This window comes from Sminthopsis crassicaudata, chromosome 1 (assembly GCF_048593235.1).
Source record: "Sminthopsis crassicaudata isolate SCR6 chromosome 1, ASM4859323v1, whole genome shotgun sequence".
NCBI lineage: Eukaryota > Metazoa > Chordata > Mammalia > Dasyuromorphia > Dasyuridae > Sminthopsis > Sminthopsis crassicaudata.
Window position 1 is genome coordinate 406,234,818 of NC_133617.1, and position 15,531 is coordinate 406,250,348.

The following is a 15,531-nucleotide window of genomic DNA, read 5'->3' on the forward strand; positions in this document are numbered from 1 at the left end:
TTTCTCACAGCTTCGCTAACAATGAACTCTCCTGGTTCTCACTGTATTTTCTTAAATTTTTCATCTGTTCAGTTCACTGGTTCCTCTTATTGTTTTAAATAATGTTACTGATATTTAACAAACTCACTTTTACTTCCTCATTAACTTCCCCCCCTCACCAATTCCAAGGAAAAAATCTTATGCAATGAAGAAGTGAATCCTCTTACTTCCTAACTCTTGGTATCAAAAATCTCTTCTGATGATCTTATCCACTGTCATGGCTTCAATGATCATTCCTATATAAACTAAACTATTCTCATCAAATCTACAGATAACACAAACCTAGGAGAGGTAGAACAATCACAATAAATGCCAGAAATAGGATCAGAAAAAGATTTTGGCAAGCTAGAATACAGGACAGAAATAAAAGATGCTATCTAATACATATTATCTTAGAAATTATAAAATATTTTTATTCTAAATTTTCAAAGTTCTAAATTCTAAAATTACATAAAAAACAAGCTTTACATGTATAAACTAGATATGGTTAAGTAGGTATGCTCAGCAGTTCAAAAAATCTGTGGACTTTAGTAGAAAATAAGTATAATACAGCACCCCAGAAAGACCAGTGCAATCAAGATAAGGGAGGTGATGATCTGGCTATTATTTCCCCTGTTCTCACCACAACTTGAGTGCTGAATACAGTTCTGGGTGCCCACTATGAAAAAGAGCAATGATTAGTTATAGAGCTTTGAGAAGAAGGTAACTGGAATATAATGGTAACCAGTATAATCTCAGAAAGAATCTCAGAGATGCCGAGTGTGTAACTGAAAAAGACTAGAGGGGAAGAACAACACATAATAGCTGAAACCCTATTATGTGGAAGAAGGATTAGACTTACTTTGTTGGGCCCCCAAAGGACAGACTTAAGGAAGCTATTATATGCTCCCAGAAAACTAAGGCTTAGAATATGAAGTCAACTTAGTTCTTTTCTATTCTTTACTTTTTTATTTAATAAGGCGATAGGTCCCATATGTTCTACCTTCAAAATAGCTTTCCCTTTGTTTCCATTCCCAGTATTTCCACTCTGTTCTAAAGTTCTTGTTATCTCTTGCCTAAGTCACAAAATACTTTTAACTTTCCCCCTTTTAGCCATTTCTTTCTTGTTTAAACTATCTTGTCAGACTAAAAGAGAGACAGATAGAAATGAGCCTCCCTATTTCTCCTAGGCTAAAAGTACAAGGGCCATAGGCCCATGTCTACTCCAATTGGTATAAGAGTTTTGATTCTCCAATCTCTATCTTGGGCTGGGACCTCGCCATAACAATGCTAAACTTAAGAGTAAACCACGAGTGACTTAGTCCACTGAAGCTCAATATTCCAAGAGATCTGCCAGCATCAGTCTTCCCAATAGCAGGGATTATGGGTATATAATGTCTAGGCATCCTGGAGAATTTTACCCATCCACCTCTTTCCAAATTTACCTTAAGAAGACTATTACCATATCAATCTTTTATTGCAAAGCTGTAATCACATTACTCCTTTACTCAATAACCTTCAGATTTTCCTCTGTTTACTGGATAAAAGACCAGACTTGTCAAATTAGCATTCAAGACCCTCCACAATTCAATCCTAACCTACTTTTCCACAGGAATAAAAATGAGTTCTAAGGATCTGTTCAAGGTCTTATAGCTATTTAAGTAGTGTAGGTACAGGACCAGACACAGGTTTCCTGACATGACAATCATTGGTTGCTTCCCTTAAAAAAAAATCCTATAAAATGGTTAAAAAAGTAGTTTCTATTTTGCAGTAAACTGAGGTCTCTTGAAAAAATATACATAACTCTAGTATATAAAAAACATGACCTACCTAAAAATAATACCATTTACAAATGAAATGTTTAATTAATGATTATTTTGTTAGCATTCTTAGACTTTCAGGGGGTTTTGTATGGACTTGTGGGAAGTACTTTAAATAGTCTGGGAAATATATGAAAGCTGTTCTCTAGAAAAATTTTCCTATAGAATTTTAAAAATTGTCCCAGTGATTATACTTTGTCAAAAATAGAAATTGAAATATCTTAATATTTGAAGGTGCTTCATAGGACCTTTTTGCAAGGCATGGACTACAGGAGACACACACACATTTATGCATTTGAATATATGTCTGCACACATGTTATTGTTTATATATTTGTGTCTTTTCTCATCTAATGGATGGTAAGATTGTAAAAATCAGAGACTATTTTTTTGTATACTTCACCTTTCACAGTATTTTGCATACAGTAGAACTCAAATATCCTGTTGAATAAATATACCATGATGTAAAATATGTAACATGTGTCTGGACACTTTCACACTGTGCATCAGAAATTATAATCACATTAGTACCTCTTATGTTAATATCCTCTATAATTATTTTTCTCCAATCACTCTCCAAAGAGTGCCAAGTATCATTCAAAATATACACACTGCATCTTTTTTTCAGAAATTACCCTTAACCATTATTTCTTTCATATACATAAAATGAGATAAAACTACTACTACTACAAGAATTTTTAGATCTGGCCATTTAAAACTTTATATATCCCTACAGGAACAAATATTTTTAAATAGAACAAACCTTTTTAATAGAGTTTAAAGTGACTCAAGGAAAAAAAAATCTTCTGAGTATTTTTCCATAATGACCTAATGCTATATACAGAAATATCAGTTTTACAGAGAATTCATCAGATGACTCTGGGATAACACATCTAAAAAAGCTGCTTGGGAAGAGTTATAAAATGAAAAGACAAGATGTGAAGTCAAAGGACCTAGATTTTTAATGAATAGTTCTAATCCTATTATTTGCTACCAAAGCCTTATGTTTGCATTCTACAAACTAAAAGTAACTAAATTATAAGACCTTTAAACTTCCCTCTATCCTTAGCCCTAAGATTCCATAATTTCAGATACAATAATAAAGCCACTATGAATGTCTTTAAACATTAGATAAGGATACTTAATTTCATCTAAGAAGGGTATCTTTAGGTAACAGCTGCAAGAAAAAAAAATCTAATCATGCATCTATACATATTTATAACTCATTTATGCATTTTACACAAAAAACATATTTACATAAATATACAAGTCTAGGGAGTTTGATATCTTTCTAACTAAACAGTAATTTGTTTTTAAATTCTAAAAGTTGTTATATAGCCTGTGACACTGAATACCGAATCCCAGTCTCACAGAACCTATTTTTAAAGCCATGCTAGTTCTTTGTAATCATTACATTATTTTCTAGATTTTTATTAACTACTATGATCCATTCTAGAATTTCCCCAGGAATCAAAACTGACAAAGCACTTCCCCTTCTTAGAACCAGGTCCCAACAAAGCCTAGATGTTATTGGACAGAAGCAGGTCACTCTTCTATCCAAAGATTAAAGGCTATTCCAATTTAAAGTTGCAAGCTGAAAAAAATTTCTTAGCTATAAGTGTGTGCACCTTTTTCTTTAAGTATGCTTCTTCTCAGACTTTCCTACTTTGAATGCAAAGAACTTAAATCCCTCTAACAACTGGGTATAGGAAATCAATAAAACATAGGTTTGAGAAAAATAAAATACAAAATTGGAAGGGGAGGAATAAAAATTAAGTACTGTTTAAAATTTTTTACCTTTTTGTTCCCACTCTGTGATTTGGAGCTATATCAATTGTATCTGTGGCTGAATCATGTCTTACTGCAAGTCCTAAGTCTGCAATACAGCATGTTCCATTCTTCTTGACTAAAATATTCTTTGATTTCAAATCTCTATGGGCAATTGCTGGTTTGCCTAAAGGAACAAAAGTTAAATATGAATGTAGAAAAGATAACATATGTCAGTAGTCACAAATCAATCTTTTTTTAAGACAAAAATAAAATACAAAAAAAAAATAAAAGAAATGCCTACTATAAAAAGGTAGGTAGAAAATATTTCAGAAACTATGTCTAATATATGTTCTAATAATCTTTTCTAGCTTGAAGAATTCTATTATTCTACTAACTCAAGAACTGAAAAACATTAACTCTGGAGATTAGTTACAGAAATTCTGATCCCAGTTTGCTCCCCCCCCCCAAATCAATTAGCAAGCAACTTCTCTATGCTGCCAAAGTTGATAAACAGAACAGTGTAAAATTATCCTAGAGAGTAAAAAAAAATCTAATTTAAAAAAATTACATAAAGAATAACAAAGTAGGGAGTAAAAGACAGGGAACTGCCTAACCTCTACCCCCAAACCCCTCCAAATTCCTTTAAATAACGACTCTAAACAAATTTTAGAGTATCAGAACACACAAAAAGAGAGAGTGAACAATTTTTTAGTCAAAGATAACTTAGAAGGTCAACAGAAAAAGTCTGTGGCACTAGGGTGGGAGTCCAGTGCACAATCCTCACACAGTCCCTGTCCTACTATAGCAAAACAGGAACAGGACTTGGGGCCACTGAATCAATGGGCAATACTGTTGATTTCCAAACTTTTCAGCTCTGAGAAGCCAAAGTTGACTTGGAAAGTCAGCAGGAAAGGTTTACTAAGGTGAGAAGGCCTTGGGAAATGAAAAGATGGGGTGGGCAGTGATAGTCGTAGCTTCCAGAAGCCTCAGCCCCACAGGAGGTTGCTTTAGGAAGCTCTTTGCTGCTTTAGCACCCTAGAGCTTATACAGCTATAGTGGAGCAAGGACCCTCCTCACAGTTTCAGAGCAGAAGAGTGCTTTTGATCAGGGGCCTAGAAGGAGCTCTTGACAAAAATTACACAAGATCCCTGATACTTGGGACATTATGCTTTCCACCTTGGAGTTCTACTTTAACAAAGAGTTAAATTAATTTTACTCTATTTTTTTGCTGCACGGCTAAGAGGTTACACATATAATCCTATTTCATATAAAATTTTCATTCTCAGAAATACATAATTTTAGTCTAATTCTTAAGAGTACTTGAAGTCCTTTTAACATCAGAGCCAAGCCTGGATACCATAGACTATTTTTAAATCCACAGTAATATACCAGGGGGATGAAATTGATTATGGAAAATTAGCAACAGAAATCATTTTACAATTCAACATGAGATCATCTCTTAGTAGTCACATATTTAAATACATTACATCATTCCTCAAACATTCTGCACTTAAATGAATAATGAAGGAACACCTGAAACCCTACCTTGAGTGCCCACAATCTCCATGTGAAGATGTGCAAGTCCACTAGCAGTGGATAAAGCTAATTTTATCATTCCTTCCACAGTGACTGTGTACCTATTTAAATAATCAAAAAGGGACCCATGCTCATGATAATCTGAAACCAACCACAGCTGAGTCCATGTACCATTGTCTGCAAAACAAAGGAATAGCAACATTTTCTAAGATTTATGTAAAACATTTTAAATTATGTTACATAAATTGTCACATCTAGCTTTTAATACTAAAACACACCAACCTATACTTGGTTTACAAGTTTTATTTGACATTTACCTTATACTTTTCTAAGAGCTTTTACATAAATATAAATATATAGATAGATGTGTGTGTGTTATATAATCTATTTGATCCTTAAAATAACTCTTCAGTGTAGTCAGGTCAACGATTAAAATTCTGATTTTAAAAAGAAAGGAAACTAAGACTGAGAGACAGAGAGACACTAAGGGACTTGTCAGAGATGAGGCTTATATTCCTGACTTCTAAGTTGGTCATCTTTCCACTCCATTGAGTAATAACAATGTATTATTTTTAAAAATTTTATGTGTGTATGTGACCCAGCCTATTTTCAACTAACCTATATTTGAAAAAGCTCTTCAGCAGGTTGACTATATAAAGATAAATTTTTAAAAGAAAATATACTAACTTGAAGGGCATTTGTAATCTATATCAGTGAACAAACCAGGTCCTTGAAAGACCTAAATTTGAGTTGCTATTATAGTATTTACTATATACATGATCTTAGACATGCCATTTAATATCTCTATACTTGTTTCATCAACTACAGAAATGGTCTTCCACTCAAACAAAAGTCCCTGGGGTAATGTGGTACAATATTGAATGGATAAATGACCAAATCAAGTCATATTTAATTTTTCATTCTTATCTCAACACTCATCTATGCTGGCCCCTTAGAACAATAACCCAACCTGAGCAGATATCCATAACAGCAACTATAGTGGTTTACCATTTCTTTCTCTAGCTATTTTACAGAAGAGGAAACAAAGGTAAACATTAAGTGACTTGTCTAGAGTCACAAAGCTAGTAAAATATTTGAACCAGATTTGAACTGAGAAATATGAATCTTCCTGACTCTAGGTCTAGCAATCCATATCTTCCACTTGTTATGCGGTTTCTCTAAAGTATCCTGAGTTTCAAAATCACATTTCACCAGAAACAAGGATGTTGTTCCCCAATGAAGTTGGGGAAGTGTGGCTCTTGCCCACATAAGGATTTGATGTATTTATTTATTTGCTAATTTCTGGGTTCTGAATAATTCTTTATACTTGAGTATCTATAAAAGAGAGAAAAAAATAGCATCTCTCTAGATCACCCACTCTCTAGAACTTCTGAAATAGAAAATAGGCTACTTTGGAAGAATGGGTCAATGAATCCATACATTGACTGCTTGATGCTTGATTAATTATATGAATAGTTCATAAAACTTGAGTGTTACAAAATCAGAGTTATCTTATAATCTTAAAATAACCAGAAAATATCTAAAAATCCTACTTGGTTTAAAGACAAAGGACTATCTCAAAAAGGCAAAAATGGTGCCAAAGACTAAGAATCTAAGAGTGTTAAAAAAAAAAAAAAAAGATGAAAACTTTAACTCTAACAATATAGGCAATGGAAGGGGAAATAAAGAATTAAATACGGTTTAAGTCTTTTAAACACTACTTTCTTCCCTTACCCAGAACAAATAAAAAATCAAATTGAGGATGCTATGTAGAAAATCTGGAATAGGTTTGATTACCTTGAAACATAATAAGCATCTTGATCTGAATAATGAGATAATTTACATCTAAATTTCACAGGAATAATCTTAATCTGTCACATTTCAAAATACCTAGAGGTAATAAGAGGCCCAGGACATTAGATCTAGAATCAGAAAGCTCAAAGTTCAAATTTGGCCTCAGACACTTAGCAGTTGTGTGACCCTGAATAAGTTACAATTTCCTTATCTGTAAAACAGAAATAATAATACCTACCTCCCCGGGTTGTTATAAGGATAAAATGAGATTATCTATAACATTCTCTGTAAACAAAGTGTTATTTTTTTTTCTTTTTTTTTTTTTTTCTTTCTTTAAAGGCAGTTGTGTGATGCAATAGACAGAGTGCTGGACCTGGAGTCAGGAAAATTTCAAACTAGAAGTCTGTTAAATGAATTTGAACATGTCATTTTTTCCCTTGGGTTCAATTTCCCCTCTATTAAAAAGAAAAAAGATTTTTACTAAATTATTTTAAAAGTCCCTTCTTGATATTTATATATAATTCTGTTCTGACATTTTTCCTAAATATCATTTAAAATTGAACAATACACAAAAATCAGACTATGAAAAATTAAGTTGTGCAAAGGAAAGACTTCTATGACATCTACCAACTTTTATGATTATGACTAATGGCCCACTTTGTTACCACTGCCTTATTTGATCCTGACAATCTTTTAAATATTGCAATTAAGAGACAAGAAGATTTGTGATATTCCAAAAGAAAGGGGGAACTAAGAAGGGAAAATGATTTGGGATGGTTATTTGAAAATAAATTAAACTAATTATTTTATACAATCCAAAGAGATTGGTAGATTGAAAAGATGAGGTGAATCTAATAAAATGAAATTTAGTCAAGATATAAATCAAATTTTACACTTCATCTTGTTTTCAATCATAAATACTCACATTTATATGATGCTTTGTTTTATGGTATTTATATGGTAGTTTTCCATTTCTGACCAAATTTCACTAATTATTGAATTTTTCAAGAAGTTGATTTTGTTATAAGTGACATATAAAAAAATTTTAAGTTTACCAACCTTTATTGTCAGCTGCTATAAACCCCAGAATGTTTTCATGACGTAACATTACAGTTTGATAAATTTCCGCTTCACGGAACCATGAACGTTCTTCTCTTGAAGAAAATATTTTTACTGCTACTTCTTCTCCTCTCCATTTTCCTCTCCAAACTTCTCCAAATCGACCTTTTCCTATGCTTTCTTGTAATACAATAGTTCTTGCAATAGTTCTTTGAACAAGTAATGGTAATCCTTAAAAAAAAATCATTATTGTTATTAGATAAGCCAAACTACATAATTTCTCATATTTTACACACACACACACACACACACACACACACACACACACACACACACACACACACACACACTCTCTCTCTCTCTCTCTCTCTCTCTCTCTCTCTCTCTCTCTCTATGAAACATTGCAAAAAAAATTATGAAGGTACAAACCCATATAAGAACATGGTCACTATCCTTACAAAGTAGCCCAATGTACCGTGAGGTATTAGACCAATAAGATAATTAATAAGTAAAATAAGGATCCTCTAAGCATATAATAGTTTAAAATAAATAAGGCTTCACCTGGCTGAGAAGTCCTGAGAAAAACTAGCATCTGAGTACAACTTTAAAGGCGCTTATATTGAGAAAAGATAGAGAAACAGAGAAGGAATAATAGGCAGAAAGACATATAGATAAAGTCACAAAAATAATCAAAGAAAGTGATAATGAAGTAAACCAACCTTAAAAGAGAAGGGGGACAGTTTTAGAATAGCTTAGTCACATCAAATGACTTTAAATGTCCAATCCCTGCCCTCAAAGAGCTTTTAGTCTAATGGGAGCTAGTGCTTGGTAGAGACGTGTAAATAATTATGTGCAAATAAAAATATATACAAGTAATTTCAGAGGGAAAACACCATTCAGGGAGTTCAGGAAAAGATTTCTTGCAAAAGGTAGAATTGTAGCTGAGATCTGAAGGAACTAGACAAGCCAGAAGTAGAGCTTTCTAGGCAGTGAAACAAAACAAATATATATTATTGTAGATTAAAGTAGAAAATCATAAGATGTAATCAGAGTGGAAAGGTAAGAAAGAAGGGGTTCATTATAAAGGGCTTTAAAAGCCAAATAATTATTTTACCCTTGGTTGTTGTTGTTTTAGTCACGTCTGACTCTTCATGACTCTGCAGGAGTTTTGTTGACAAAGATACTGGAGTATCTTTCTCCAGTGAATTAAATCAAATAGAAGTAAAGTGACTTGCCCAATGTCACATAGCTTTGAGTGTTTAAAGTCAAATTTGAATCCAAGTCTTCTTGATTCCAGGCCTACTGAACCACCTAGCTACCACGGGACATAAACAGTTTTTTTTTTTTGGGGGGGGAAGACATTAACATCTCCAGGGTGAGAGCTTACTGAGCCCTTTTCAGAGCTGTTCATCCCAGCTTTGGCATTCACCTGCCACCCAACCCTCCCTATGGCTACAAAAGGCACATGCAACTGGTACAGTCAGGTACTACCTTAGCCAAGAGGTTAAACCAAGCTGAGAGTAACTAACAAGAATCAAACTCAATTGGTGAAATAGGGGAATGTGTACCCCAAGCATGTGAACTTTTCCTCCTGGAAGAATGGGCAACTAGTTCCATCGATTATAAAAGTGGCCAAAGCACATGCTGGGAAACTCTTAAGAGTCTGGATAGAAATCAAAGATGCCCAAGTGATCTTTGTGTTTCATTTGCAGTCATCCTGACTGGACTCTGATGACTGAAGGGGTTAGTGAGACTTTGTGCAATTCTGTCTCACTTAAATTCAATTCACACAAAAATCAAGATATCACTTATGATGCCACTGATTCTCTTCAAAAACACAAGATGAAAAACAATGATTTTACGAGTGATCCAATGACCTATTGGATCCTGGAGATAACTGGGAACCAATGAAGTTTATTAATTGGAAGGGGAGGATAGTCAGGCCTGCACTTTATAAAAATTACTTTGTAGCTGGGGAGGATGATCTAGAATGGGAGAGATGTGAAGTAACCAGGATACTATAATTCAGACATGAGGCTTGTAACATGTGGTGGCAGTGTCAGGAGAAAAAGAGGTACAAATAGGTTATTGCCACCAAATTGTATCAGTGGGGGGAGAGTGAGGAGTTAAGGATGATAGCTAGGTTGCAAGTCATGGTCATCAGGAAGCTAGAGGAATTCTTCAGAGTAATAAGAAAATTAGGTAGAGGGAAGGGCTTGAGGGAAAGATATTTAGATCAGTTTTGTCCATGTTGAGTTTAAGAGGCTTAGATAGAGACAATAAGAAGTTGAAAATGTGAAAGTAAAGAGAGGTTTTAGCTAGGAAAAATACCCTGAAAATCATCTGCCAAAAGATAATAGAATTTTTAGAGTTGATTAAACCATTAAATATGTAATTATGTGTGTACATATACACACATGGGGGGATAGTGAGCACATAGATGTCACAAAGAATAGGACAAGAGTGAAATGATTGAACAATAACACAACAAGAGCCCTCTGAAAAACCTTGAGAGAGACTCATGATTAATGGTGATAGTCTTTGCCTGGATCTTTATTCAGATAAAGAGTGTAAACAGAGAAAAAATAACATCAGGAGGAAAGTGCCAAAAGCTACAGAGAGGTCAAGAAAGATGTAGACTGAGAAAGGTCATTAGTTTTAGTAAGAGATAGCTCACTGATATCTTAGAAAGCACAATTTTGGTTTCATTATCAGAAGACAAATTGAAAAAAAAAATTCAAGCATGAGGAAAAAAGGCATTGATTATAGATATCTTTCTCAAGGAGTTTAGCCACAAAAGAGAAGAGATGTGAGCTAGTAAAAAATGAAAGATCAAGTGTGGATTTTTTTTTTTAAGGTGGGCAATCAAGCTTTTAAATATTAGGCATTTACTATGTTCCAGGCACTGTAAATTCTAGATACAAAGTAGAAGCCAAAAGAAAAACAGTTCTTGCCTTTAAAGAACTTACATTTTAATGGGAAAAGACAACATACAAAAAGAAAGAGGAAAAGTAAAGATTTAGGAGGCAGTTTTGAAGTCTAGAAGTCAAGAATTATCTGGAAAGGAATTCAAGCCAGCACAGGTCCCTCCAAAAAATTGAGGGAAGATGAGAAAGATTCAAGAAAGATTCAAGATTACTTAAAAGAATGGGGATGACAGGGGACAAGTTGCTTAAGAAGTCGGGATGAAATAGTATCATATGTGCATATTGGAATTTATCTTGGCAAGGAGAAGGGCTACCACTTCAAGGTAGACAGGGCTTGAAGAGAAGTGGAGGGGACCCAAGGAAGGTCTTAGCAAATGGTTTCAGTTTTTTCCTCAGTAAAAAAGGTTTTTAACTGAGAGTTGAAGGGAGAGGGAAGGATGAAAAGGCCTAGAAAAACCATGAATGGAATAATAAATTAATTAGTGAAATATTAAAGGATTTCCTTGCTGCAATGAGGGGCCAGTTGAGACTAGGGCACAAGTCTGTGGTTTTGTGACAGGATAAAAAATTAATTCATGTGACATATAAAAGTAGAGATTGAAAAACAGACCATTAAGAGATTTGTGTAAAAGTTGAGTCACAGTGAAATCTTCATTTTAGAGTATCCTAAAATTTAAATAAATTTTAGTTTCAATTTTAAAAGCTTAAAAAAAATCTAGTGAATATCCTAAAGAGAAATTAGTATGCATCTAACTATAATCCCTTATATTAAAAAATAGCAAATTGCTTGCTTGTATTAATGGAACAAGTTTAAACTATACTAACCTCAGGTTAAAAACATGTTTGACCTTAAAATTTTAAATATTCACTAGATTATAATACTGTATTTGGAGTTATTTTATTTACTTACTATATTTTAAGAACTTGCACTCACAGTACAATGACAAAAACAAATATACAACATTATATTAAAACCTCATCATTAACTGCAGTCAATCCTTTTATAAAAATCAAAATATATTGTAGTTTATCTCACGTTTGTTTGGATATCTATCCAAATTTTCTGTGCTATAGTCATCAGAGCTAAACAAAAAAAAAATCATATGAACTGAATATGAATGAACTGAAGCACAAGCTTACAGAATATACCACACTTGTTTGTTTGTCCACCACAGAGAAATTAAAGGTGGCAATAAAATTCTTAGGTATGTCACATCTGTTCCATCACTAGTGAAAACTAGATAATCACACAAAAGTTAAGAATAATGAACTTAATCTATACTGTTTCTATTCTTAAGTTTTTTTTTCATATTCTGAAAAAGTCCATGTAGATTCCATTATGCAAATAACTTTTGAGTAGCTTTACAGAGGGAACATTAATGATATTATACTTCTAATTCTTTAAATTTAAAATATTGCATTTTAAAATTTCATCAGAATTCAAATGTGTACTTGTCTGATAATTAAGAACACATAAAGAAGATAATGAGATAGCCTACTGTCCTCTCTGCTACTACTGAGTACTATATTGACATTTTTTTTTTTTTTTTTTTTTTTTTTTTTTTTGCTGAGGCAATTGGGATTAAGTGACTTGCCCAGGGTTACACAGCTAGGAGTGTCTGAGGCCAGATTTGAACTCAGGTTGTCCTGACTTCAGGACTGATGCTCTATCCCCTGTGCCACTTAGCTGCTTCTAAATACTATATTTACTTGTAAAAGTAGAGACTCTCAAAGAGTTTTTAATCAAGCCCTTCTTCAACCTAATCAATTAATAAACATTTATTAGGAGCCTATTATGTAGTAGGCATTGTGCTAAACATTACAATGCTTAATTATAAACAAATATAGACATTCACATTATGAGTGCATTTTTTTAACCAAACTTTAAAAAGCCCATTTCTAATAAACTTTAATTAATAACTCTTAGGTTCATACAGTACAGTTTTTAAGACTTTCATACACCATCTGAGGTGAACAGTTCTCAGAAAACAGTTCTTCTAATCCAGACACTTTAATTAATAACTCTTAGGTTCATACAGTAGAATTTTTAAGACTTTCATACACCATCTGAGGTGAACAGTTCTCAGACAAAATTTAACAGGTACTTAGTATATGTAAATTTTGACAAAGAAAAATGACCTTAAATTCTAAGCCTTTAAAAAAAATTGAGCAAAACATAGAAAAGAACTGAGAAATAATAAAATATGTTATGCCCATTTTCTCGAAAACACGACATCCAAGACCTTTTTATTTTTTCCCTTTTTTAAAAATTTTTTTTTTTTGCAGTGGGAAGGAAAGGAAAAAGGAAAGAAAGGAGAAACAGAAGGGTGAAGTTCTAATTTCATTAAAGCATTATACATTCTAGTAAAGTAAACACATAACTATACTCCATTATTCAAACTTTCAAGGTAGTTTTTCTAACTTAATTCAATAAACCTGTTGGTACATAAAGTCCTAAATAATACAACAGAGTATGGGTACACTACTAGCACACAGATCATACAAAGCAAGATTTGGGTAACATATTACATCATTAATGAAATGAAGGCCAACTTCTTTATCTCTGCTAGTATAACTTATAATTCACTCATAAAATCATTCTCTTAAGTCTAACTTTATGTTATGAAAATAACCCTGTGTTCTTGTAAAGCTATATAGAACATTTGAACATAAGCTCTTGCAAAGCCTACCAAGATGAAATGGCTTAGTGGTCTTCCTGTACTGATAGTTGAGGACCAGTCTAATGAAGATCAGAGAAAGTCATCTTCAAAAGATTTGTTTGCCTGAAAATGAATTCCAATTGGCTACAACAATTCTTAAGATTACCTAGGAGACTGCAACAGTGGAAAAAGTACCTAGATCAATAAAATTACAACCTCTAGAAAATGACTAATATGACATTTATCACACTGGATTTTATATAACAAAAAAGTTAAGTTATTTTTATCATATCAGAGGCACGTGCTTTTTCTCCAGTGGAAAACACCTCAAATCTTAATTGTTTTCATTGTTTTGATTCATTTTACATCCTTTCCAAAAATTATTTATTAAATTAATTTTATATTTGAGTAGTTTCTTATAGTTTTTTAAATTTTTAAAAATTTAAAAAAACTTTAAAATACTTTCTCATTTATTTATAGAAAAAAATTTAAAAAGATATTATTTCCTAAACCTGAAAGGTAAGGAACATAAAATCCAGAAAGCCTAAATGCCTTGCTTAAGGTAATATGAATTAGTATAAGAAACAGGAAAAAAACACAAGTTTCTGATTCCTGGCCGAATGTTAATTTACCACACAATGGATGAGCTAAATTGAATAGCTGCCTAATTAATGTACCTTTCAGATCTAAAATATTATTATTATTCCATAATAAGCTGCTTCATTTTTGGGTGGGGAAACCCAACCTATAAGATAACGATAGGGAATCAGAAATGAATGCTATGGTTTTAACTATAACAACAATGCACCTATGAAGATCAAGCTCTTCATTAGCTCCATACCTTTAAAAAATTGTTCTAAAAGGTTTGGGTGACAGATACAATAATTAAGAATAACAAACTAAAAATTACTTAAATCTCCTAATCAATCAATGCATTACCTGACCCAGATCCTGATGTTGTCATGTCATAAATTAGGTCCTTTAATGTTGTACCCTCTGAAATAAAAGGGCGATCTAATGAGGGATCTTCTTCATTTGGAACACGATGATGTATAACAGTACGATTGTGGCAAATATAGATCATTAACATCAATGAGATACAGACAAGGCAAACAGGTCCAGCAATAACAGCTGCCAATTCCACAGGACCAAGATTAGATGGTTTCATTGGGGTGCCTAAAAGAGAGGGTAAAGAAATTGTTCCCAGTAAATTGGTTTCAAATAAGTTCAATGTTATATGTTTATCTGCCATGATTACATTTGTCGTGTAACAAACATTTCTGGATCAATTGCATTGCTCTATCATGCATCTGTAACCATAAATATTTTAGGGTAGAGTTGGCCTAACCTCAGATTTATTTGTATGGCTATGGATAAGTCACTGGGATCTGTCAAAGTGACAGACATGAAAAAGACAGTGGAAAAACCATGTTGATTGTGCTACATGACAACAGCTCTACTTATTTCTTTATTACTAAATAATGGAAAGAGAGTCCTAAGAAGGAGGAATAAGTCTAATCATGCTGTTCAATTACATATATTCATTCATTCAGAGCCAGACTTTGGGCAGAGTTCCAGAAATTCCTTATTTGTGCTTTCTTTGATTTACAGTATTGGAAAAGTTGGTATCTAACTATAGTCACATGGAAGTATTTATTCTCATTTCCTTGATCAAGTTTCTTGGCAAAATTCTTCTTCTGTGGTCTAATACAAGGACATAATAAGTTTTATCAAATTCAGACACAATATTATGAAACAATGGAAAAAATGGAATATTAAATCTTTGACATGTTCATTCTACAGAAACTTAACTCATCAGTCACAGGTTTCATTTCCCTAAGTCAATAACACTTGTGAGGAAGAGATATTCTGCCTCCAATAAATAAGAATTTTTGTTCTTAATCATCCTTCTTATATGGTAGGCTCCATGCCTTTAAGGAATCATATA

The 15,531-nt window shown here is 32.9% G+C and overlaps 1 protein-coding gene across 2 annotated transcripts in view; it reads right to left on the reverse strand.

The window, feature by feature from the left end:
• The window catches only part of TGFBR1 (transforming growth factor beta receptor 1), a 49,316-nt gene that overhangs the window by 9,144 nt on the left and 24,641 nt on the right, over window positions 1-15,531 (reverse strand). For both annotated transcript variants that reach the window (XM_074280093.1, XM_074280092.1), the window contains exons 3-6: window positions 14,523-14,759; window positions 7,997-8,227; window positions 5,153-5,320; window positions 3,635-3,791 (exon numbers count right to left, since the gene is read on the reverse strand). In XM_074280093.1, the coding sequence (XP_074136194.1) occupies window positions 3,635-3,791; window positions 5,153-5,320; window positions 7,997-8,227; window positions 14,523-14,759 (793 nt within the window). The remainder of the gene's footprint in view (window positions 1-3,634; window positions 3,792-5,152; window positions 5,321-7,996; window positions 8,228-14,522; window positions 14,760-15,531) is intronic.